The sequence below is a fragment of the Portunus trituberculatus genome, chromosome 46, assembly GCF_017591435.1.
Source record: "Portunus trituberculatus isolate SZX2019 chromosome 46, ASM1759143v1, whole genome shotgun sequence".
NCBI lineage: Eukaryota > Metazoa > Arthropoda > Malacostraca > Decapoda > Portunidae > Portunus > Portunus trituberculatus.
This window is the reverse complement of record NC_059300.1, coordinates 13,879,960-13,904,959: the sequence shown is the minus strand read 5'-3', so window position 1 is coordinate 13,904,959 and position 25,000 is coordinate 13,879,960. Positions and strand designations below refer to the sequence as shown.

The 25,000-nt window shown below is 49.0% G+C and overlaps 3 protein-coding genes across 3 annotated transcripts in view; 2 read left to right on the top strand and 1 right to left on the bottom strand.

Moving 5' to 3' along the window:
• Positions 1 to 3,352: 3,352 nt before the first annotated feature.
• Positions 3,353 to 5,958, top strand: LOC123520100 (fork head domain transcription factor slp1-like). Its single transcript, XM_045282010.1, has 2 exons — positions 3,353 to 5,037; positions 5,213 to 5,958. The coding sequence occupies exon 1, from the start codon at positions 3,644 to 3,646 to the stop codon at positions 4,838 to 4,840; it is 1,197 nt and encodes a 398-aa protein (XP_045137945.1). The 5' UTR covers positions 3,353 to 3,643; the 3' UTR covers positions 4,841 to 5,037; positions 5,213 to 5,958.
• Positions 5,959 to 8,896: 2,938 nt separating this feature from the next.
• On the bottom strand, positions 8,897 to 13,254 carry LOC123519717 (angiotensin-converting enzyme-like). Its single transcript, XM_045281222.1, has 5 exons — positions 13,095 to 13,254; positions 12,882 to 12,985; positions 12,225 to 12,364; positions 11,405 to 11,536; positions 8,897 to 10,988 (listed from the first exon to the last, which is right to left on the bottom strand). Exons 1-5 carry the CDS (start codon positions 13,252 to 13,254, stop codon positions 10,826 to 10,828), a joined length of 699 nt encoding a protein of 232 aa, XP_045137157.1. The 3' UTR covers positions 8,897 to 10,825.
• Positions 13,255 to 18,845: 5,591 nt separating this feature from the next.
• Positions 18,846 to 25,000, top strand: part of LOC123520099 (MFS-type transporter SLC18B1-like) — a 15,871-nt gene continuing 9,716 nt past the window's right edge. Inside the window, exon 1 of the mRNA XM_045282008.1 lies at positions 18,846 to 19,031. The gene's annotated coding sequence lies outside the window, so the exon portion shown is untranslated. The remainder of the gene's footprint in view (positions 19,032 to 25,000) is intronic.

Here is a 25,000-nt window from a genome sequence, read left to right as displayed (position 1 = left end):
TCACAAGCCAGAGGACCGGGGTTCGATTCCCCGGCCTGGTGGAGATATTTGGGTGTGCCTCCTTTCACGTGTAGCCCCTGTTCACCTAGCAGTGAGTAGGTACGGGATGTAAATCGAGGAGTTGTGACCTTGTTGTCCCGGTGTGTGGTGTGTGCCTGGTCTCAAGCCTATCCGAAGATCGGAAATAATGAGCTCTGAGCTCGTTCTGTAGGGTAACGTCTGGCTGTCTCGTCAGAGACTGCAGCAGATCAAACAGTGAAACACACACACACACACACACACACACCGTAGTGTAATGGTTAGCACACTCGGCTCAAAACCGAAAAGGCCCGGGTTCGAGTTCCGGACGCGCGAGGCAAATGACATGCAGGGCACACCATAGCTTGTTGCAAGCCTCAAAAACTCCATGTTGCCACGCGCATGACATGCAGACATACAATCGTCGACATGCTACCGGCTTCCGACTTAACTAATCACAACTTATCTATAATATTTGAAAGTATTTAGATAAAAGTGAAAATTACGTAACAGCTTCTACTTTAAAGTTCATCTCCGCCATGCACAACACAGCGGCGGCCCGACACGCAGCCTCCGACAATCCCTTGCAGCTCATGGCAAAGTTGCGCGTTGCATAGCGATCCTGCTTCCCCTGAGAGGCTGAGGTTGGAGGAAGGAGCGTGGAGGGCGCGAGCTGCTTGTGACAGACGAAACCATATAGAGGAGACACTGGGTAACGGTCATGCAGATGGAGAACAGAGAGGGTGTGGATGACAGAGGGAGTACGGGTGACGGAGAGACAGTGTGGATGATAGAGAGTGTGATGAATAGTGAATGGATGAGACTGTGTGGATGAAATGAAGAATGTGGAAGATTTACGGGCAATGTGCACGAGAGAGAGAGAGAGAGAGAGAGAGAGAGAGAGAGAGAGAGAGAGAGAGAGAGAGAGAGTATTGATGTGTGTACTAAATATGGATGCGTGTGTATATATGTTGTAATGCATACCTGTATAATTCAAATCGACAAGGAAGCCTCAGTGCAAGAATGCGAACAAGCATAGTGAGGGCAAGAAATGAGGGCATGTCAAGAGAGGGGAGATAATGAAGAGGAGGAAGGGGAGATACGTGGAGAGGGGTTATGAAGGGGACGATAAGGCTGAAGAGCAAAGGAGAAGGGGTGAGGAAGATGGGGCGAAGGAAGAAACGATGAGGGGGATGAGAAGAAGAGGAAGGAACACACACACACACACACACACACACACACACGCCGGAGCCCTTCAACTGCCTCTCATTAATGCAGAGCCGAGAAAAGCCGAGGCGAGGGAACAAAGCCGCCACACTTGTCTCACTTGGCCGGCTTCAAGTCCTCCTCCACTATTACCACCACCACCACCACTACCACCTGAATCCCCACCACCACTACAACAACAACATCAGCAATAACAACAACAACTACTACTACTACTACTACTACTACTACTACTACTACTACTACTACTATTACCATCATCATACTACCTCCACGACGACCGCTGTTAATACTACCACCACCACCACCACCACTACAACTATCACCGCCATTATGTTGTCGCTGTTGTTAATGTCCATACCTGGGAATTAAGTGCGTAATTATGTGAGGAGAGGGGAAGGAAACGTGTGTGTGTGTGTGTGTGTGTGTGTGTGTGTGTGTGTGTGTGTGTGTGTCAGGGACCTCATCGGCAGTCGGTAATCAACACAATCTTGAACACCAGCCAGGGACTTCTCGTGGCTGTCCTTAGGGGCTTCTTGTTATTGTTGTTGTTTGCTGTTGTTGTTGGTAGTGGTGGTGGTGATGGTGATGGTGATGGTGGTGGTGATGGTGGTGGTGGTGGTCTCTGTTGTTCTTTGATCTATTGTAATCATCGTCAATACAATCTTCTTCTTCTTCTTCTTCTTCTTCTTCTTCTTCTTCTTCTTCTTTTCTTTCTAATCCTTTTCTTTATCAATATTCTTTTATTCAAATTATTAACATTCATATCGAGAGAGAGAGAGAAAAAAAAAAGAGAGAGAGAGAGAGAGAGAGAGAGAGAGAGAGAGAGAGAGAGAGAGAGAGAGAGAGAGAGAGATACAGACAGAGACAGAGACAGACTAACTTTTCCACAAACCACCACCACCACCATCACTGCCGCCGCCGATTCCGCCACCACCCGCAGCTAACACCTAGGTGCTAATCCTTCTCGTGGCCGCAGCTCGTCACACAGCGATTAAAACATCATTTGAGGCGGCCACTCCTGCCGATGTTTTATCTTGCTTCGCCGGTGGCCGATGGAGGGGGAGGAAATGACGCAGGGAGGCACGGAGGCGCGGAGAGGCAAGGAGAGGAAAAAGAGGTGCTAATCCCGGGCTGTCTTGCTTCGGTCTCGTGCCTATTAAAATATCGTTTAAAGTGATTTCTGCGTTGATTGGGAAGGTGAGACGTGATGATTGGGAGGCTAGAGAGGCTTAGTGAACAGGGAGGCTGGCAAGGAGGCGGGAGGCAGGGGAGAGTAGGAGGGAAGAAGGGAATAAGGAAAAGAGTGATAAAGAATGATTAATTATGAGAGAATGTGTGAGTAACAGACAGACAGAGTGAGAGAGAGAGAGAGAGAGAGAGAGAGAGAGAGAGAATGTTACCACGTATATGTAACTGCATTACTTCCATCACGATCACCACCACCTTCACTCCACCATTGTCATCATAACCTCTTCTCCATGCAGGGAATTACTGACTCTCCATACTCAATTTTCACCACCACCACCACCACCATCACCATCACCAGCACCAGCACCACCACTGTCACCAGTACCCTCACCTGAGCACCACGTCAACAATCACCACCTGCATGAGTCACCAGCGACCCGTTCTCACCATCCCATCACCACGAACTCTACCACAACCACTACATTGCGACCCCATCACCACCATCACCACCACCACCACCTTCACCACTATCCTTACTATTACATCATCACCACTGCCACATCACTTCATCGCTGCTCATCACATCCCCCCTCCCCACCACCACCACCACCACCCATCTCGGCGCGGCTCTGAGGTGGGCGCCGCCTTTGTTCAGTAATCCTCCCGCCTCGACCTGACAGCTCGTGGGAGAGGTGTGAAAATACCTTTCTTCGCTATTTTCACCTGGAAAGAAAAGATATTTGTCGACAATTCCACCAGAGTTACCGGGAGAGGATTTATCTATCAGTTTGTTCGTCTCTCTTACGTATCTCTGAGTGTTTCTCCTCGACGCAATGCTTTTTTTGGAAGGAGTAAGACAGTTTTGGGACGAGAAGCGCAGCAGGAAAGTATTGGTTTATGCCGACTTGGTGGGTGGTTGTGTGTCTGCAAATATTGACTCAAATCAGGCAAGTCGTTGAGCCGTGCACGTACCTCCGCCTTCCCGCCCTTCCCGGCCAATGAGCGGGCGGCGCCACAAAGGGGAGGGGCGTCCCTGCACAAGCCCCTGTGATGGGTGTGCTCTCGCGCCAGTGGGAGGAGTCGAGGTGAGTAAAATGTTGGGCGGACAGGTAGAAGGTCACCAGTCCCGCGACCGTGAGGGAAGGTAGTGTGTGTCCTGCCGGTGTGTGACGCTTCCGTTCCTTCCGCACCAGTGAGCACGAACACGATGGTGAACCTTGGCTGTGGCGGTACGTACCGAGCAAGCACCAGCAACATGGATTCCGGCGCGCCCCTGAAACACTCCTTTTCTATCAGCTCCCTGCTGTCCGAGGCTGTCCTCAGTGCTGCTCCTGAAGAAACGGCGGAGCAACCAGTCAGGGACGACGACCTCAGTCTGCAGGACTTTGAGATGACAGCGGCGGGAGACGAGGAGGAGGAGGACATTGACGTGACGGGCGCTGGCAGTCCCCCAGCTGCTGTTATGTCTGACTCTGAGCCAGAGGAGGCAGAGAAGGGAGAAGAAAAGGAGACCAAAAAGAAGGAAGGAGAAGAAAAGAAGAAGCATGAGAAGCCGCACTTCAGTTACAATGCTCTCATCATGATGGCCATCAGGTCCTCCCCCGAGAAACGCCTCACGCTCAGCGGCATCTACGAGTTCATCATGAAGAACTTTCCGTACTACCGCGAGAATAAGCAGGGCTGGCAGAACTCCATCCGCCACAACCTGAGCCTCAACAAGTGTTTCGTGAAGGTGCCGCGCCACTACGATGATCCCGGAAAGGGCAACTACTGGATGCTCGACCCCTCGGCCGACGACGTCTTCATCGGCGGCACCACGGGCAAGCTGCGGCGTCGCTCCACCGCCGCCTCCAGGAACAGACTTGCTGCCTTCAAGCAGTCCCTCCTTGCACGCTTCGGCTGCTACTCTCCTCTGGGTCTGGCGCCGTACGCGGCAGCGGCGGCGGCTGCTGGATTTGGGGGGCCCATGAGCTCCCTGCCTGGAGCGCTTACATCTGGCCTCGCCTCCTCCACGCTCTACCAGCAGGCGTCTGCAGCGGCCGCAGCTGCAGCTCTGTACCGCGGATACCCACCTACCTACTACCCCGGCCTGCTACACGCCAGCCACATGAGTCCAGGGGCACCTCCTCCTGGGCCACCGCCACCCACAGGTCTGCCCAAGACAACTACCCTCAGTCCACCCCCCCAGCAGCCTCCCGCCGCTTTCAGCGTCGACCACCTGCTTTCTGATGCCGCCCATCCATCAGGTGCCCCGCCGAGGGGCCTGCTGGCGGGCCTGGGCGGCCTGTCATCTCAAGCCCACCACGACGCGTATCGGAACTCCCTCCTGGCGCAGGTGGGGGAAGCCGGACGCCGCTCAAACCTCCATCGGCCCGTCACGGTGGTAGGCGGTAGGCCCAGCTAACTCTTGCTTTTCTCCCCGCCCGGACGCTCACACCTACGGAACGTCCCCGGCGACCCCCGCACCCCGTCCACCCATCCGCCCACAACACGCAGCCCTTATGTCCTCACACCTCCTGTTGGTCGCCATCCTTTAACACCACCACCACCGTCTTCGCTGCCGTTACCACCACCACGCCCTCCGCTCTGTGGGGCCACAAGGTGACTGACCCGATGTTTTACCATTGTTTACATGACTCATACTCCCGGAGCTGCCCTCCCTGTCCATAGTGTCCCGCCCTACACTACATCCCGTCTCACCTGTGCCATGCACTACCCCACACATCACAGCCACACGGCGGCCCAGCACATACTTACGCATCGATGATTCTCACAGGGCAGCGTCCACCTCCTATCTCCTCTGGTGGGTCAAGGCGCCTCTCCGCAGCCTGACGGAGGGCCTTGCTGTACCTGGACCCAATTCCTCGAAACCTTCCGTCTTATCGCCGGCCTCTCGTCGCCCTCCCCAGCAAGGCGACGTCCAGAGTCCCTACCATGCAGTTCCTCCTCAAGTGTACCTTCACGTGGTGGCACAGGATGCTGCTGCCTGGCCGGCTTCACGTCCCTCAGGCGGCCCCTCCACATCAAATTGTGCACCCTGTGTTCCCCAAACCTCTCATGTGCGCCAGGCAGACACTCCTGCTCCGTGCCGTACGTCGCGCTCGATTCCCGCTACAGTTAAAGTCTCCGGGGCTGCTCATTGGCGGGCCTCGCTCGGGGTCGCTGTGGCGTGGAGGCAATGACTAGACGGTCGATTAAACTGTGTGTCCGCTGAGCCCCTGTACTTAACGCCCTCCCGCGCTCCATACATACTGTACTACGTGTCCGCCCTCAGTGCTCCGCGTGGCTTACTTCCCTCCTCATCCATCTCCCCTTCCTTCTCCTCACAGAGACAAATGTATATGATGGCGATGTATAATAATTCCTGTATATAATCGTATAGGCAAGCAATGACGGTCGAAGGCTGCCTACTCTTATATAGCATGTAGTATTATTATTATCATTACATCCCAGACCAAAGATACCAGATGATTATTTGTTGCCGCTTGTTGTATTTTTGTAATAAAACATATATGGTATTTACTGGTTATTTCTGTCTCTTGAGAGTGAGTGACGAGAGTAGAACCGATCCCTTCTTCATGTTCTATATGTATACAGAGAGAAATGCTATGGGAACTTGCCTGCTGCTGCTGCTACTGTTACTGCTGCTGTTAGTCATGTTACACAAGAAATCGTTTCAGAGAGAGAGAGAGAGAGAGAGAGTATGCAATTTTCGTATCATCAGCTAAACAATGTCAGTGTGTGTGTGTGTGTGTGTGTGTGTGTGTGTGTGTGTGTGAGTAACTTTGAGCCATCTTTATGCAGTAATGATGAAAAGTTTGACAGGAAGGAAAAAAAGTGAATGAAATCTCTCTCTCTCTCTCTCTCTCTCTCTCTCTCTCTCTCTCTCTCTCTCTCTCTCTCTCTCTCTCTCTCCCGTGTATACATGGTAGGTGTTGTGTGTAAGTGGTGTGTAGAGGAGGCTACCCACGCTGCGCCACTGTGTAAATAAACTGTTTGGAGAGAAGGAAGAAGGGAGGAAGGGGCGAAGAGGGAAATAGTTGGACTAGTAGTAATATGTGGAGGGAAGCGAGAGATGTGTGTGTGTGTGTGTGTGTGTGTGTGTGTGTGTGTGTGTGTGTGTGTGTGTGTGTACTCTTTCTACTGTTTATTTTTCCTCTCAAGTTTTCCACTCTGATACCAATTTCTTTAATTTTTTTTTTTTTTCTTTCTTCGCGCTCATTGATTGTTTGATTGTCTTGTCCATGTGTGCTGCTGTCGCGCGTCAGAAAAGGAGGAGGTGTCAGGGAAGAGCATCAGTCGGAGCAGGAAAAAGACGTGTGAGAAATGACGCGGCTATGATAGACACTTCATGTGCTGTGTTAGGGATAGAGAGTGGAGCGATCAGACGATATATATATAGTTTCGTGTGATGTAGCAAGATGCCATGGCAAGGACGGAGGTGATGCAAGAGAGACAGAGAACATGTAGCAGCTACGTGCAGAGTGATGTGATGAAAACTAAATGTGACCTGGTAGGACGCGTGATGTGGCAGTGATGGGGCGATGCTATAGAGATGGGGAAGAGAATGATGTGACGAAGCCTTAATGGTAAAGAGACTGTGATGTGACATGGGGTTAGGGTGGTGTGGCAGAGAACATAGTGACTTGGTGACGGCATGGGGAGATGTGACAGCGTAAAGATGGTGTGGTGATGTGACAGAGCAGGAAGGTCTAAAAAGAGGGGGAATGTGGCATGGGGAGATGTGACAGCATAAAGGTATAGTGTGGTGGTGTACAGATGGAGGCAGGGGAGATGTGACGGAACCTGGAGGTGGTGTGGTGGTGTAGCAGAGCGGGATGGTGTAAAGAGAGGGGGAGTAGGGAGATGTGTGGTAAGGAGAGAGGTGTACACTTGGCGGCGTGAGTGATGTGTTTACAAACGAAGCGGCCACACCTCTTCACCATCCATCACTGACCCCATGTGTGTGTGTGTGTGTGTGTGTGTGTGTGTGTGTGTGTGTGTGTGTGTGCTTTGCGAACCCCGAATCATACCATTTGTTGTTGCTGTTGTTTTTGTTATTGTTGTTGCTGTAATAGTAGTTGGTATTGGTGGTGCTGTGTACTGCCGATGTTGTTGCCTTTGTTCTTGTTGGTGGTGGTGTTAAGCGTTAAATTCTATTGCTAAACACGCGCACAATCGTCCATGAAAATATTATGTATAGTATCTGACAAAAGTGTAATGGTTACAACAACAACAACAAAAACAACAACAATATTAACAACAACAAGGAGGAGAAGAATGAAGGGTAATAACAAACAAAAAGGGATCGTTGAAGTTTCTCGCGCGCGCGCACACACACACACACACACACACACACACACACACACACACACACACACACACACACACACACCCGGTAGCTCAGTGGTTAGAGCGCTGGCTTCACAAGCCAGAGGACCGGGGTTCGATTCCCCGGCCGGGTGGAGATATTTGGGTATGTCTCCTTTCACGTGTAGCCCCTGTTCACCTAGCAGTGAGTAGGTACGGGATGTAAATCGAGGAGTTGTGACCTTGTTGTCCCGGTGTGTGGTGTGTGTCTGGTCTCAGGCCTATCCGAAGATCGGAAATAATGAGCTCTGAGCTCGTTCCGTAGGGTAACGTCTGGCTGTCTCGTCAGAGACTGCAACAGATCAAACAGTGAAACACACACACACACACACATCTTATGGAACAACAAATAAACTCCAACACACACACACACACACACACACACACACACACACACACACACACACACTTGATTAAGTACAGACATGACATGAACACGTGTAAAGCCATAAGAAATTATTATCACGCTTGGTAATATCCTCTCTCTCTCTCTCTCTCTCTCTCTCTCTCTCTCTCTCTCTCTCTCTCTCTCACACACACACACACACACACAAAGGTAGTGGCGCAGTAATCACATCCTGTCCGCCACTCACTGTACAAAGCCGCTAAAACGAAGATTATCGCTCGAGGACATCTTGGGTGGGTCGCGTCCGAAGCCCAGGAACACAGTGGCAGTGGCGCCGGCGAGCTCGTCTTCCTCAGGAGCCTCTCTTGTCCTCGTTGCTTTCTGTGTCCTGCGTGCTCCGCCCGTGCCTCTGATCCGCGTCTGCATCAAGTTTTGGGATTCACAGTCAAGAACAGTAGCGAATTTCTGTGTTTGGGAACCTGAGGGTGGCTGTGAGCGGGACCGTCTAGGGCAAAGGACCGTCTGATGCGGTTTCAATAAGCCTTTTATCGGCAAACATCCCATAATTCGGCAGTGTTTGTGTGAATGGGTTCGGTGTAAAGTTTGTGCCGCGGGGTAACATTACCGCCCAGAGCGAGGAGTGGGGAAGGGAAGAGCACTACAGTTGCCGCGCATACTTTACTTTTCCTCTTAACAGATTACACATGGCTCCTGTTTCACCGCCTGACAGACTGAGGTGCGTACTCAGGTCGTCACGGTCACGGCAGGAAAGCTGCATTATATCCGTCACAAGGTGGAGCGACTACAAAAATGCACGAAGGATGACACGTTACGGAAACTCCCTTCCTTGGCAAACAGCTGTGATGGGATCCCCGTTTTTCTCTCTCTTCGACGCGCATACAACAGAAAACGGGTTATGAATGCTCCACTGCCTCGGGGCGCGGACGGGGGTAGGTTGCGGGGAGGGGACGAAGGGGAAACGAAGAAGAGGAGGAGAGGAGGAGGCCCTTTGGTTTAAGCTTGTTAGGCTCCCGCGGTGGGGTCCACTGGGAGGGGAGGAAGAGAGGGATGGAGGGAGGGAAGGTCGCATTGAGGAAGCCTATTACCCGATGCGACAAATATGGGCTCCAGCCGCTGGTAATAACACGGGTGACCCTCCGCGGCCCTGTCAACCGAGACGGCCAGACGGCGCCACCCACTTGACAGTTTTGTTCGCCGCACCCTCCACCCTCCACCCTCCACCTGGTGCCTCGCAGGGATGAAATACCGCCGCTCTATGGCCCATGAGGAGGAGGAGGAGGTGAAGAAGTATAGCTATTTTTTTATCATTGTATTTATCATAGTAGTGTTCCATTATCCCAGTGTTCCAGGAGGAGGAGAAGGGGAAGAAGGAGGTGGAAAAGGAGGAGGTGAAGAAGTATGGCTATTTTTTTATCATTGTTTTCATCATAGGTGTTCCATTATTCCAGTGTTCCAGGAGAAGGAGGAGGGGGGAAAAGGAGGTGAAGAAGTATGGCTATTTTTTTTTTATTATTATATTTACCATAGCTGTGTTCCATTATCCCAGTGTTCCAGGAGGAGAAGAAGAAGAAGAAGGAGGAGGAAGAGGAAGTGAAGAAGTATAGCTTTTTTTATCATCGTTATCATCATTATTATTGTATTCATCATTGCAGTGTTGGATCATTCGACCTCCCAGTAATCCAGGTTTGCCTTTTCCCCACAGTCTTGCACTCCACCTCCACATCACTCACTTCATCATTGGGAGGGGAGGAGCGTGGCTGTGTGAAGTAAGGCGCCAGTAGGGACATGGGAGAAGTTCTTAGCGATACATGGACGCCTTTGATATGATGATGACTTCTGAGTATGATAGACTTGTCGCAGGTGTGAAAGAACGAGGATTTGAGGATTTGTTGTGGACGTTTAGGTGAAGATAATGTCCAGTGGGGTCATCGAGGGGGGCGTCCTAGAGGGGTCAATTAGTGTGCAGATGAAGGAGGTGGTGCAAGGTAGAGTGGTGTCATCGAGGGGGACATGATGGAAGGTTCAGTTAACGTGCAGGTGAAGGAGGGGGTGGTGGAGTGTTGTCATCGAGGGCAATGTAGTGGAATCAGTTATCATAAGTTGCAAGTGAAGGAAGAGGTAAAGTGAAGGACAGAGTAAGAGCCACCACTGGCGAGACTGCGGCGAGATTTAGTCCATATAACATTGGGTACATTGCACACGTGAAGGAAAGACGGGATATACCAGGCTTGAAGTGTGTTGTGTGAGCTGTAAAGGACTGTATGAGGCTGTACAAAGCTGTGCATGGAATTTTTTCAGCTATGTGCAGTGTTGAAGTAGTTAATAGTTCCGTAGAGCTTTGCAGAGTTACAAGGATGTATAGTCTTATCGGATATATAACTACATTGAAGACTGAGAGGCCAGCAGCTACACAAAAGGTTTGCAATACTAAGAGGCTGGAGTATCAGAGTCTAGAATGTTGTAAGCTTAAAGTTTGGGGCTGATGCTGCAGTACGCTGGAGGTTTGTGATATTACAAGCTGCATGGTCTGGAGACTTAAAACTCGGGACTAAGGGATTGTGACAAAATCTGGGCGCTGAGAAGAGAGAGTCTTGTAACAAGAGGGCTAGTGTGCTGCACGGTATATTGAGAGCAGTGAGATGGGATGAGCGATTACCATCCAACGGTGAGGTTGCCGAGGCGAACACGATGCTCCAGCCAGCGGGTGAGCGGCGCAAAGTACTGCAGGAGCGGAGTGGCATCCAAGTCCTCAGTACTCGTCAGCGTCCCTAGTGCTTCTCTCCACGTGATCGAGGCGCCCGCAGCCATCACCTTCCTTGCCGGGCGGGAAGAAGGAGCATTGTGTACGTCGTCTGTGTGTCTGAGAAATGCTGTACAATTTTCTGGGTATTCTGAAGTACTTACTGTTACGCGCCGCTGCCTGAGTACTTTCAGAAATCTATAGTTGAAATTTCATCGGTTTCTAAGGATGTTTTAATGACAGCTTGAGAAAATTTCCACATTATTAACAGGAGAAACATTCTTGAGAATAAGCTTCTCATCTGACTTTTGAAAACTGCACGTGATGAAAGAACAAAGTGTTTCTTAATAAAGGACAAAATCAAAAGCAAATTATTTCCTTTTTTGCACTGTCAACTTCTCACTATCTCTTATAACCAGCTAACGAGTCATTGTATTCCACAAATACACATTCAATTGTAACATCAACAGTGGCATTTGTATGAGTATTACCTGAGGAGGGGAACGGCAGTGCGTATGGCGGCGACGGGGCATTCACGAGGTGGTATGGGCAGCGGACGACCCAAGGCAGCCTCACACAGTCCCCGATGGACCTGGTACTGAGCCACGACCGCCACCAGATACCTGCAACAGTACGCTGAAGGAGTCAGAAGATAGGAGTGAGAGAGGGGGGTGCGTGTAGAAGTCTTGGGAGAGGATAAAGGAGCATAGGGCGAAGAAAGAAATGAAGGAAACGTGGATAGAAGACTAAAGAAAAAAAAAACTAGAGGAAAGAAAATGCATGTGGAAGAAACTCATAAGAAAGAAAATAAGACAAGAAAAAAAATAAAAGGAATAGGAGGAAACGAAGAATGAAAGGAACTGATTTAAGAGGAACGGAGGAGGGGCAAGCGAAGGAAATGGGACGGAAAGCAGGCATGGTTTAGAAGCTGTATGGAAGGAAGCATGGTAAAGGAAGGGAAGGGTTTAGTGATTTAGGATGGAAGGGAAATGAAAGCAGGAGTAATTTAGGGGGAAAGGGAGGGAGGGAGGGAAACAGCTGGTGTGATGGGGGTTGGAGGGAAAGGAAGATGGGAATAACTTGAGGAAAACAGAGAAACGTAAGACAGTTTGGTGAGGAATTTTAGGATAAGGATGGAAGGAAGCACAAGTTTACGAGAGCAGTAAGGGAAGCACCATCACACCTCACGTAGAGAAGGAAGGAGAGAAGAGGAGAGACAAAATATAAGATCATTCGGTGAGGGACCCTGAGTGAAAGATGAAAGAAAGTATAGTTGAGGGACGGGGATTTATAGTGGCGCCACTCACTCACCTCACGTAGGGAATGTTCTCCGCCACGTGGTACTTCCCGGCGGGGTCGAAGGCGAGGGCGGGGCGGGGTGCTGGGGCAGCCACACCTTGGTAGTGTCCGCGGCGACGCCAGAACGACTCGTTATAGTCCTCAGGCGACACCTGCAGGCGGTGGTCTTGTTGTTAGAGTGCTTATTGCTGTTGTTGTTGTTGTTGTCATAGTGCTTGTGTATGTATTGTAGGGGTGTTTCATGATCGCTTTTATAGACATTGTTATTACTATTGTTATTATCACTGCCAGTATTCTCTGTGCACCTCCCGTTAGTCTCGCCTCACCACATCAACACATCCTTCCTCCACGCGCTGCACTGAAGCTTATTTATGCCTGTTGGCCTCTACCACCTTTACTTATCTTCTTATTTTCTTATCATTTACTCAATATTACCACTAGTGCCAAATCATCATCATCATCATTATCATCATCATCATCATCATCGTCATCATTGTCATCAGTAACAATAATATTAATAACAGTGTCGCAGGAAGAGCGGCACATATAACATGTCCCTCTTCATCCTTTCCATTCCTCCTCTTTCTCCTTACACACCTTTCCTTCCTCCACCATTACTCTCCCTTCCTCCCTCCCTCCCACCTTCACTGACCGCCGGCCATCCCTCACCTTGCTCTGGAAGGCGTCCCATCGCCACGTATCCAGGGCGGCAGCAAAGGCGAGGCGCGGCAGCTTGGTGAGGGCCTCCTGTAGCAGGCTCCGTAGGGCATCACCTGGCAGAGAGAGAGAGAGAGAGAGAGAGATTGTGTTGTTGGTACTTAGCTTCGCGAGATATCATATGTATAGTTCTTTATTCTGTCGTGTAAGCGGAGGGAAGCTTACCCGTGAGGGGGTGGGCGCGGCGCGGGGAGGGTGGTGCCAGGGTCGTCAGGTGTACAACGTCACCGATGGTCTCGTGCAGGGCGGCGCTGGGAGCGTCCTGAGAGAGAAAAGATGACAGCGAGCACATCTTCCTCTGCGCGCCAGTGACTCCATCTGACATCTTGACGCCTCAGCTGACCTTTCCTCGCTCAGCATAAGTAGGCTTTTCCCGAAGGTTCAAACCTCTATTTCACACACTTCTGCCTCAATTACTGAACTGAAGTGAGTTCTGCAGAAATATTCAGTCTTCCATTTGCATATTATAACATAGAAATTGCATTCAAGGCACCAGGGGATGGAGTGAGGGAGGTGTGGGAGGCGTCAGACCCACCCTGAGGAGAGGCAGCTGGCGTCGATATGCGTGGAAGTAGTGGACGTGGCCAAGCTCGTGCACCGCCTCCCGCCCCGCAGAGGTCCCGTCTCGCCCCGGACACACCACCATCCTGCAAGGATCGACGGAGGGGTGCCATAGTAGTGGTGTGTGTGTGTGTGTGTGTGTGTGTGTGTGTGTGTGTGTGTGTGTGTGTGTGTGTGTGTGATCTAAACGTAGATGAGAGGAGGAGAAGCAGGTATTTCCTTAGTATTTATAACATCAGAAAACCGCGCACGCGACAACACAGTCTTCTATAACAGGTAAACGTGCCTAAGGAATATATAAATAAGCAAAAATGCACCAATTGGTGGTGGAAAATACAAGTATCAAACCAATTTGCTGAGAATAGCGCTGGCTGTTTTCTTTCTCTTTTTTTATGCAAGAGGGAGAACTGCCAAGGGAAAAAAAAAAAGGATCTTTTATGTTTGAAAAAAACACTTGGCTTGATGGCAGTACCATTCCATTGAAGAAAATCATCGTCTTCATTTATTCTTGAGCAAAAGAGTATTCCAGCATTAAATACTGTGATGACGAATTGAGGATATGTCGCGCTACTACAGTTGATTTCAACAATTACCTAAGAGAGGTGAGTTAACCTAACATAACCTAACCTTACCTAACCTAACCTAACCTTACTTTACCTAACCTAACCTAACCTAACCTTTTCAGATATGTGCCTCATCTCTACTCGCCGCCACTACGCCTATCGGGGGACCGGGAATGACAGTTGAAATTGACGAGACTTGCTTCAGCAAACGAAAGTATGAAAAAGGATGAATGCTGCCACAACAATGGGTATTCGGTGTTGTTTGTAGGGAAACACCACCGAATACCCACTGTCTTTCATTTCTCGAGAAAATGTGTCATATTCGTATTCAGCACCCAAAAATGTACTAATGATGAAAATTTGGTTTGAAATTAGTGGAGACTTCCAAACATAAAAGACACAAAAAAAAATAATAATTGGAAAAAAGGCCCTCTGGCATTGCAGTCTCCAAAAAAGATCGAAAGAATCAGTCAAAAGCCTGAGACAAATGTCTTGACACCCCTATCTTAAAAGAAGTCAAGTCGTAGGAAGATGGAAATGCAGAAGTAGGTAGAGAGTTCCAGAGTTTACCAATGAAAGATATGAATGATTGAGAATACTGGTTAACTCTTGTATTAGAGGGTTGGACAGAATAAGGATGAGAGGAAGAAGAAAGCCTTGTGCAGCAGGGCCGCAGGAGGAGGAGGAGGCATGCAGTTAGCAAGATCAGTAGAACATTTATGAAAATAGCGATAAAAGATACATTTCGGCGGTGCATGAGAAAGAGGCTGAAGACAGTCAGTCAGAGAAAGGGAGTAGTTGAGACGAAAAGGTTTTGATTCCACCCTATCTAATAAAGCTATATAAGTGGAACCCCTCCTCCCAAACATGCGTAGAGTATTCCATACAAGGAAGGATAAGGCCCTTATGTACAGAGTTAGCAGTTGGAGGGGCGAGAAAAACTGGCGGAGACGCCGCACAACGCCTAACTTCATAGAAGCTGCTTTAGCAATAGATGAGATGTGAAAATTATGAGTAAAAGACAGACCGAGGATATTTAATGTGGAAGAGGGAGACAGTTGAGTGTCATTGAAGAAGAGGGCATAGTTGTATGGAAGGTTGTGTCGAGTTTATAGATGGAGGAATTGAGTTTTTGAAGCATTGAAAACTACTAAGTTTTCTCTGCCACAATCAGAAATCATAGAGAGATCAGAAGTCAGGCGTTCTGTTACGTCCCTGCGTGATCTGTTGACTTCCTGAAGGGTTGGTCGTCTCTGAATGGACGTGAAGAGATGTAGGGTGGTATCATCAGCGTAGGAGTGGATAGGGCAAGAAGTTTGGTTAAGAAGGTCATTAATGAATAATAGAAAGAGAGTGGGTGACAGGACAGAACCCTGAGGAACACCACTATTAATAGATTTAGGAGAAGAACAGTGGCCGTCTACCACAGCAGCAATAGAACGGTCGGAAAGGAAACTTGAGATAAAGTTGCAGAGAGAAGGATAGAAACCGTAGGAGGGCAGTTTTGAAATCAAAGCTTTGTGCCAGACTCTATCAAAAGCTTTTGATATGTCTAACGCTACAGCAAAAGTTTCACCGAAATCTCTAAAAGAGGATGACCAAGACTCAGTAAGGAAAGCCAGAAGATCACCAGTAGAGCGACCTTGACGGAAGCCATACTGGCGATCAGATAGAAGATTGTGAAGTGACAGATGTTTGAGAATCTTCCTATTCAGGATAGATTAAAAACTTTAGACAAGCAAGAGATTAAAGCTATAGGACGGTAGTTTGAGGGATTAGAACGGTCACCCTTTTTAGGAACAGATTGAATGTAGGCAAACTTCCAGCAAGAAGGAAAGGTAGAAGTCGAAAGGCATAGTTGAAAAAGTTTGGCCAGGCAAAGTGCAAGCATGGAAGCACAGCTTTTGAGAACAATAGGAGGGATCCCATCAGGTCCATAAGCCTTCCAAGGGTTTAGGCCAGAGAGGACATGGAAAACATCATTACGAAGGATTTTGATTGAAGACATGAAATAGTCAGTGGGAGGAGAGGGAAGGACAGACCCAGAATCATCCAAGGTGGAGTTTTTAGCAAAGGTTTGAGAGAAGAGTTCAGCTTTAGAAACAAATTAGATGGCAGTGGTGCCATCAGGATGAAATAAAGGAGGGAAAGATGAAGAAGTAAAGATGTTTTTGGCCAGATGCCAGAAGTCACAAGGGGAGTTGGAGTTCGGAAGATTTTGAAATTTTATATTTATGAAGGAATGTTTGGCAAGTTGAAGGACAGACTTGGCATGATTCTGGGCAGAAATACAAAGTGCATGAGATTCAGGAGATGGAAGGCTCAAGTACCTTTTGTGGGCAACCTGTCTATCAAGTATAGCACGAGAACAGGCTGTGTTAAACCAAGGTTTAGAAGGTTTAGGTTGAGAAAAAGAATGAGGAATGTACGCCTCCATGCCAGACACTATCACCTCTGTTATGCGTTCAGCACACAGAGATGGGTCTCTGACACGGAAACAGTATTTATTCCAAGGAAAATCAGCATAATACCTCCTCAGGTCCCCCAACTGGCAGAGGCAAAACGCCAGAGGCACCTCCTCTTTGGGGAATCCTGAGGAGGGATTGGAGAAATAGGACAAGATACAGAAATGAGATTGTGATCGGAGGAGCCCAACGGAGAAGAAAGGGTGACAGCATAAGCAGAAGGATTAGAACTGAGGAAAAAATCAAGAATGTTGTGCGTGTCTCCAAGACGGTCAGGAATACGAGTAGGGTGTTGCACCAGTTGCTCTAGGTCATGGAGGATAGCAAAGTTGAAGGCTAGTTCACCAGGATGGTCATTGAAGGGAGAGGAAAGCCAAAGCTGGTGGTGAACATTGAAATCTCCAAGAATGGAGATCTCCGCGAAAGGGTAGAGGGACAGAATGTGCTCCACTTTGGAAGTTAAGTAGTCAAAGAATTTACTATAGTCAGAAGAGTTAGGGAGAGATAGACAGCACAGATGAATTTAGTTAGAGAGTGACTGTTGAGTCTAAGCCAGATGGTGGAAAACTCGGAAGATTCAAGAGCGTGGGCACGAGAGCAAGTTAAGTCGTTGCGCACATAGACGCAACATCCAGCTTTGGAATGAAAATGAGAATAGAGAAAGTAGGAGGGAACAGAGAAGGGGCTACTGTCAGTTGCCTCAGACAGCTGTGTTTCGGTGAGGAAAAGAAGATAAGGTTTAGTAGAGGAGAGGTGGTGTTCTACAAATTGTAGAACACCACCTGCTATGGCAAGATAAAGGTGGCGGAAATGTTGTATACATATAACTCATGTGGCACAAACTCTCTGCATAGCGTGGCCTGGCGCCCATACAAATGACACTCGACAATTCTTTTCTAAGAAAGATGTCATGGTGTCTGCTTCAGAATAAAAAGAAAAAGAAAAAAAACGTATAATAACTATCCACATTGATGTTTCCTTTAGAACGAGCCAGCTATCAACCATTCGGCACGGTTCTCGCGCCATTAATAAACACACGACACATAAACTATAACGTTCGCCATGGAAGGTAACAACAGCAACAAGATTATCACAATAGCTCAGCCACTGGACACACACACGCAAACTTCCTCCTTGGCCACACACCGCTCCCGATCCTGCCTCACCTGTAGTCTCCCGGTGTGAACATGTCCAGGGCGCTGGGGTGACACCCTACTGGCCCGCCGCCTTCTCCGGAGCCTCCAAGCCAGGCATGGGCAACCACCTTGTAAGGCAGCTTTGGGAAACCCAGATCCTGGAACACTCGCTGTGCCGCCTGCCGGAGAGAAGCAATGTGTGTGTGTGTGTGTGTGTGTGTCACTTAGCATTATTGCTTTATTGACAAGGTTGTGTCTGAGAGCACAGGATGAATCATACATGCACCAATACTTCCGGCACACTATCACGTGAGGCGTGGCTGGATCCTCCTTGGCCGTGAACGCCGCCTTACATAAATACACATGAACGCGTCCACACAGTTTTAACTGACACTCAAGTATAATCATCAGCATGTCTACACCTGCTGTTCCCGGGCAATGGGGCGCTGCACAATATACTCTTTGAGAGAGTTTAGGTCTTTTAGTAAGGAATGGTCTGTGAAGGATGGCTGGCACATGATGAAGGTCAAGTACAGGAACTTTCAGACAGGTTAACGTTGAGAACTGCGCGTCAGAAGCTCCTTGCGAACCTTAACGAAAAGATAAGTGTTTTCTCTCTCTCTCTCTCTCTCTCTCTCTCTCTCTCTCTCTCTCTCTCTCTCTGACCTTGACAATGGCAGCGGCAGGGCGTGGCGGCGGGGGGGCGGAAGCAGCAGGTCTCGACGGTGCGGGGTGTGGCAGCAGTAGGTCAAGCAGGGACGACCAGTCTTGGCCCCACAAATCACCTGCAACAACACCGCTGTACTGTACTACGTATAGGTCACCAAGAGCGTCCTTTATGGCTGGCGAAGCCATTAAGACTTTTAAGAACTGTTATGTGCACTTCCAAGTGTCCGTCCCTGTAGGAATAACACACACACACACACACACACACACACACACACACACACACACACACACACACACATCACTCTTTCACTTCCTTAAACCCAGCCCGTCGTATTTAGTACAGATATCAATACTAAAATAATCTCTCCTATTCAAGTTATATCAAAGAAAACTCAAATCAGGGATAACCATAGTAAATTTGGGTAAGTTGTGCTCGTATTCTTTATCGCTTCTAATGCACTAAATCTACACCCACCTGACAGGTGCACGGGTAGAGGCTTGTCGTGCTGCACCAGGTGTGTGCCGTACTGCCGCTGCAGGGCGTCGCGAGCCACGGCGTGCAGCAAGCGGTACAGGGGAGCCACCTGGCTGTACAGCCTCGCCACCACTGCCCTCGCCTCACACCCCAGCTCCAGCTCCTCCCTCCAGGCGTCACCCATGTCGTTGTATCCTGCAAAATTACCGCCCTGAGATCTTCTCCGAGGCAAGGTTAGTGTCCTGCACATTGTGTACATCAAGAGCGACCCACTTGTGTCCTATAACAGAGGTTACAGAGGTAAGTACAGTGTCGGCTCAAGCGGTCCTGTTGTCACCATGGCTTCCCATTCTTTTGTAATTTACCTAACTTTTTAAACAAATGCATTCTGTCGAACCAGTAAAGCACTCGATTTAAAGTTTGATTCAGACACTGTCTCATCAACTCCCCTCCTCTGACTAACTGTCTTCACTCTCTTTCTCACCGCCGAAATTTTGCATCCCTTTCTATATTTTATCGCTATTTTCATGGTAACTGTTCTACTGATCTTGCTAACTGCATGCCTCCCCTCCTCCTGCGGCCACGCTGCACAAGGCTTTCTTCTTCCTCTCATCCCTATTCTGTCCAACTCGCTAATGCAAGAGTTAACCAGTACGCTAAATCATTCATCCTTTTCACTGGTAAGCTCTGGAACTCCCTCCCTGCATCTGTATATCCAAATTCCTACAACTTGTCTTCTTTTAAGAGGGAGGTATCGAGGCATTTGCTCCCCTAATTCTGGCTGATGGTTTTGGCACTTTTTCTACTCTTTGGAGAGCCAGCGCTCAAGTGGGCTTTTTTCTAACTTTCTTTTTTTTTGCCCTTGGCTGGCCCTCTTCCCTACGTAAAAAAAAAAGAAAAAAAAAAAAACAGCACCGCGGCTGTAGACAAACTTCCTGCCCCCAAGTCGCTTTGTTATTATTATTATCATTATTATTATTATTATTATTATTATTATTACTATTATTATTATTATTATTATTATTATTATTATTATTATTATTATTATTATTATTATTACTATTATTATCATTGTCATAATCATTATCATTATTATCATTATCATCATTACCATCGTAGTATTTGCATATAATTCGGGTTTTTGATGTTTTCTACTTACTTTTAACTGTGAATGAAGAGCAAGCTTGCATGGGAATGGTAAAGGCTATGATAAAGACACATGCAGACAGTGACAGAAGGCTGCACGTAACAACGGTGAACCGTCACGGGAATCACATTCATAGGGCAGAGTGAGTGGGTGGAAGGTTGGCAGCGAGCACAAGGCCTGGTGGCGGGCGGGGAGGGAATGGAGGGGATGGAGAGGGAGTGTCGTCAAGCACCACACACACCTGCCTGACGCGCCGCGCTGTTCATCACACCCACGGCACGGATGAACAATGGGCGTGCCGGGGGTCCGATGGTGTCATGCCAGGCCCGCCACGCCCACAATAGCACGCCAGGGTCGCGGCAGGTCCTCATGAGGTGCGTCACGTCGCCCTCGCCGCGTAAGGTAACACCGCCATGAGAGAGCGTCGCGTTGGAGTACTGGCGCCGCATCTCCCCCACGAGGGACCTCAGGGACCTACCGAGAAGGAATTCCCGATGTGTATCTTTTAATGTGGTACAGTACACGCTGCGTACTACGCCTAGCAGTGTGTATGATACTTGTATGATATAGTATCACTGTACATGTCTGCATCTGTATACTTTACCTCGCCTGCATTTGGGTGTAGCGTGGGCCTCTGGTGATAAGGTGCAGCATACGACGCTGTTTCGCTGTAAGGTTCCACTTGGAGAAGCAGCTCGCCTCCCACACCCGCCGCTCCTGCCATTCAGCCTGCCGGGAGTGACGGGCCAGTGAAGGGGAGGGGGAGAGGGGGATATGGAAGGGAAGGTGCAGAATGGAGGGAAGGAGGGAGATAATTTGAGCGAGTAGGCGAGGAGGTGTGAAGTAGACAAAAGGAAGGAGGTTTAGTGAGGATGGCTGGGTGAGGAATGCGCGGGTAAGGGCAGGACAGGAGAATGTCATTGTCAGGAGGACGAGACCAAGTTTTTTTTTAATGGCGGGTGAGGTGTAATTGCTGGATCGTGCTTCTCTCTTCGCTCACATTGTAGCTCATTTATGTTCGATTGAAAGCAATTCATTATCTCCCCCTGACTGAAAAGGGAAGACCATGGGAGCGACGCGAGAGGAAGAGTAGGCCGAATGCAGGATGAGCCACCGGAACGTCCACGTCTACGCCACTTTACCGCAGGAAGATTTGGCGCCACGCTGGTCACCGATCCGATTTGGCTTACCACCTACTTGTCTGTGTTCCGACTTGACTTCTGCTTTACTGCGTGTCACTGCTGAGACGTTGTTTTGGAAGGGAAGAATAACGCGGGCCAGGTATACGAACAGAGGTGCTGAAACACAAGTAGGGAGTGTCAGCTTGACCTCACCTTGATCCCCAATGGCCCGAGCCTCCCCAGAGTCCACCACCGCCAGTCGCCGCTGTGCTTCCTCCCAGCTACCGTGTTCCTCCTGCGGCGCAGCGCGGCAACAGCCCTCACTGTACACCTCCACGCCACGAGTGCTGCACCTTGTGCTGACGCTGCTCCTCCAGTCACCGCTCACCGAGTGCTGCCGTCAGCCAGTACTGTGCCGCGCGTCACAGAACACACCATGAAGGCCTGCAAGTCTGAGTCCAGCGATGGCGTGCTGGAAGTGTTGCTGAGTCTGCTACTGGGCCTCAACTCCCCCCAGGCCCGCACCGTCCAGGATTCCTCGGGGCTGCAGGCGACGCTGCTGCTGTTGCTGCGAGACTTGTTACTTGAGGGTGGGACGCAGCCGCCGGACAACTTGCTGCACCTCATTGCCCGCATGCAGAAAACTCACCAGCGCCGCCAGCGACGTCGTCAGCGAGCAGCGTTAAGGCAACAACAAGGAGACAAGGAGACACTCCCACGTTTTTCCTCCTCCACTTCACATCACCGTTCTGCTCAAGATGAACTTCTCGCCAGCTCCTACGCAGCGTTTCTACTTAACTACTCAGCAGAAAGTGGTGACGACTTTACTGCAGCCTCCTGCGGGACCAAGGAAGACGGACTAGATGACGCCGCCAGGCCGCGTCCTTCCTGAGTCAGCCGGTGAAGGAAGGGGAGGTTAAGAACTACTGACAAGAAGTGCGCCACTTCACAACCGCCAGAGATGTTCTATCTCTTTCTAACCCAGTGTGTATGTATGTGTGTGTGTGTGTGTGTGTGTGTGTGTGTGTGTGTGTGTGTGTGTGTGTGTGTGTGTCCACAGTGCTCATGTGATAACTTTACATTCATAAATAAAAACTTGATTTATAATATATGTCTCAGTTTCCTGTGGGCGCAGTGCCAGGCCCTCGGCATATATAACGAACAAGAATATACGTGAGGGAGGGAAAGAAGGGTGAGGGACTGATGGCCACACAAGATGTGATGGGAGTGCTTTGCGTGGAATAGGAAGACAAGGAAGACAGCACCAAAGTTTGTACTACAGTACTAAAGGTTGTGCACTACTTAGTGTGTCCTATGTATACATATATCATCAATATAATTGCATGAGTATTACAATGAGGTAGCCTACCACAGCGGCGGCGGAGAGGCGGTGAGGGTAAGGAAAGGTGTCGGTTGATCCTGTGAGTGCCTCCCACGACTGGCTCGCCTGTGTCTGCCTTACGTGAAGTAGCTCCAGGTTATAGGACGCAAGCCACCTCTCCATTCTCCAATGTAGCGATGAGGCAGCGGCGGGGCGCGGGGCTGGCGGGGGTAGAATCTCGTGTGGGCTAAATCACTTTAGCATAATAGCGTAGTGCCACAAATGAAGAATTCATAAGTAATCGAACAAGGAAGACTGCAGACATCTTATTTTTTCTTTCTCTTTACTTAATAACAAATTGATATAACTACATGTGCATTGGTCACTGAGGGAAGTCGGCAATGTAGCAGGCTGGCGGCGAGGTGGCCCGGCAGGGGGACGGGACAGGTGGAAAGGCTGCGCGGACATGCACACCACCAGCAGTAGCAGTAGGCACATGGACCACGGCCGCTTCAGAGTTGCCATATCCTGTGCTGCCCGAGAAAGAAAAAAAAAGTTAATTTTCGAGTATGTATTGAACATACATTCGTATGTTCAATTTTTATTACTGCTTGAGTTTAGTACATCGTCACGAACAGAAGAAACGCAAACACGCGCACACACACACACACACACACACACACACACACACACACACACACACACACACACACACACACACACACTATCAGCACAAACAGTTATTTAAGTAACTTTAATTTGATTGCAAGACTTACGTCAGTTGAGGTGTGTACAGGTGGACAAAAGAAAGAAATAAAAGAAAAAAGAGAGAACGACAAACACAAACAAAGAAGGAAGAAAAGAGAAGGAAGAAAAAATGTAGAAGAAAAATATAAGCAATCCAATTTAAACGCTGAAATACAACAGAATCAGACATGAAATCATATGAAAGAGTTGATATTTCATTCCAATACTTATTCTGCCCACCGTCTGTGTGTGGCTCACTTTTGGCTGTCGCTAGGAAGGGCGGGCGAAGGAGAGGAGGCAGGACGCGTGGGAAGGTGTCTTGTCACTACTGTGGAGACGGCAACGGCTCAGCCACGACTGATGCTGCTGACGGCCCGGCGGGTGACAACCACCACCACCACCACCACCACTGCTGCCGCCATCAATACCACGATCTCTCTCTCTCTCTCTCTCTCTCTCTCTCTCTCTCTCTCTCTTCAACGCTAGGCAGCACCACCTCGTTACACACACACACACACACACACACAGCTTTGCTAACAGTCACCACTCGAACCCTTGGAATTGGAGAGTCGACCAGTGAAGAATGAACCACTATACATTGTGTAAGGGAGGCCAGCTCACCACCAACCCTCCCTCGTCACGCATTCACTGACCACCCGTAGATTTTTCAGTGCAAGAGTTAATGGTCTTGTCGCGAGGTGCTGCAGTGTGTGTGTGTGTGTGTGTGTGTGTGTCGGAGAAGACGAGGTCGGCAGTATTGGCTTCCTGAACGGTGAGAGGGAGGAAGGCGGCCCCGAGGGAGTATTATGTGCCAATTAAGCGTCCTCTTCCCTCTCACAATATTTACTCTCCTTGAGTCGCGCTGGCAGGGATGGAGAGAGGGATGCGGGGTGCGGGGTGAAGGGTTAAGGGTGGAGTGGTGTGGGGAAGTAGTGGTATTGAGGGAAGTGACAGTAAGGAGGGAAAAAAAAAATCTAAACAAAGGTAGCTATCAGTTTGGTACAATAATAAAAATGAATGAAATAAGTGTCTCTTTGTTCGTGGGGAGAGAGAGAGAGAGAGAGAGAGAGAGAGAGAGAGAGAGAGAGAGAGAGAGAGAGAGAGAGAGAGAGAGAGAGAGAGAGAGAGAGAGAGATTCTTTTCATGATTTATGACTACAATATACTGCGAATTATTAAACTATCTATATATCTATCTATCCATCTATCCATCTATCTATCTATCTGTCTATCTACCTACCTATATCTGTGTGTGTTAGATTGCTTGATCTGGGCAGTGAGACGGTCTTTCCTCTCTGTCTCTGTTCTGTCACTGGCGACATGGTGAGATGCTGTACACGTGACGCTTGGATGCCGCGCTGAGTGCACACCGGTAAGACCTATGGAAGAGTGGGCGGACGTGACCAATTCCAGGAGATTCAACGGAGCGATCTGACACGTGCTGCAAAACTATAAACTGTGGGGAAGGTTTTGATTTTCTCTCTCTCTCTCTCTCTCTCTCTCTCTCTCTCTCTCTCTCTCTCTCTCTCTCTCTCTCTCTCTCTCTCTCATTTTATCTGACTTTTCTTATTTGTGTGTGTGTGTGTGTGTGTGTGTGTGTGTGTGTGTGTGTGTGTGTGTGTGTGTCTCTCCTTATTTAAGTGCAATAGTTACAAGTTTTCACTGTCATTCAAAGTGAAAAATATCGACAGTGATGGACGTAGTACATGTCAGGGCAAATTCTTTTTTTTTTAATTAATTTACTTATTTTGTTTACTATTTATCGATCTATTATTGTTTCCCAGTCATGACGCTCGCGTCTGTGTCGCTGGTTGTGGTGTTACTAGTGGTTCTCCTTGTTTGTGGTGCCTTGATAATGCGCCGAGTG

Excerpts from the sequence above, each read along its gene's own strand:
- LOC123520100 (XM_045282010.1), top strand. The coding sequence starts at position 3,644 with ATGGTGAACCTTGGCTGTGGCGGTACGTACCGAGCAAGCACCAGCAAC.
- LOC123519717 (XM_045281222.1), bottom strand. The coding sequence starts at position 13,254 with ATGTCAGATGGAGTCACTGGCGCGCAGAGGAAGATGTGCTCGCTGTCA. Across the intron at positions 12,986-13,094 it reads CCGCGCCCACCCCCTCACGG|GTGATGCCCTACGGAGCCTG; the intron begins GTAAGCTTCCCT and ends TCTCTCTGCCAG. Across the intron at positions 11,537-12,224 it reads GAGAACATTCCCTACGTGAG|GTATCTGGTGGCGGTCGTGG; the intron begins GTGAGTGAGTGG and ends GTACTGTTGCAG.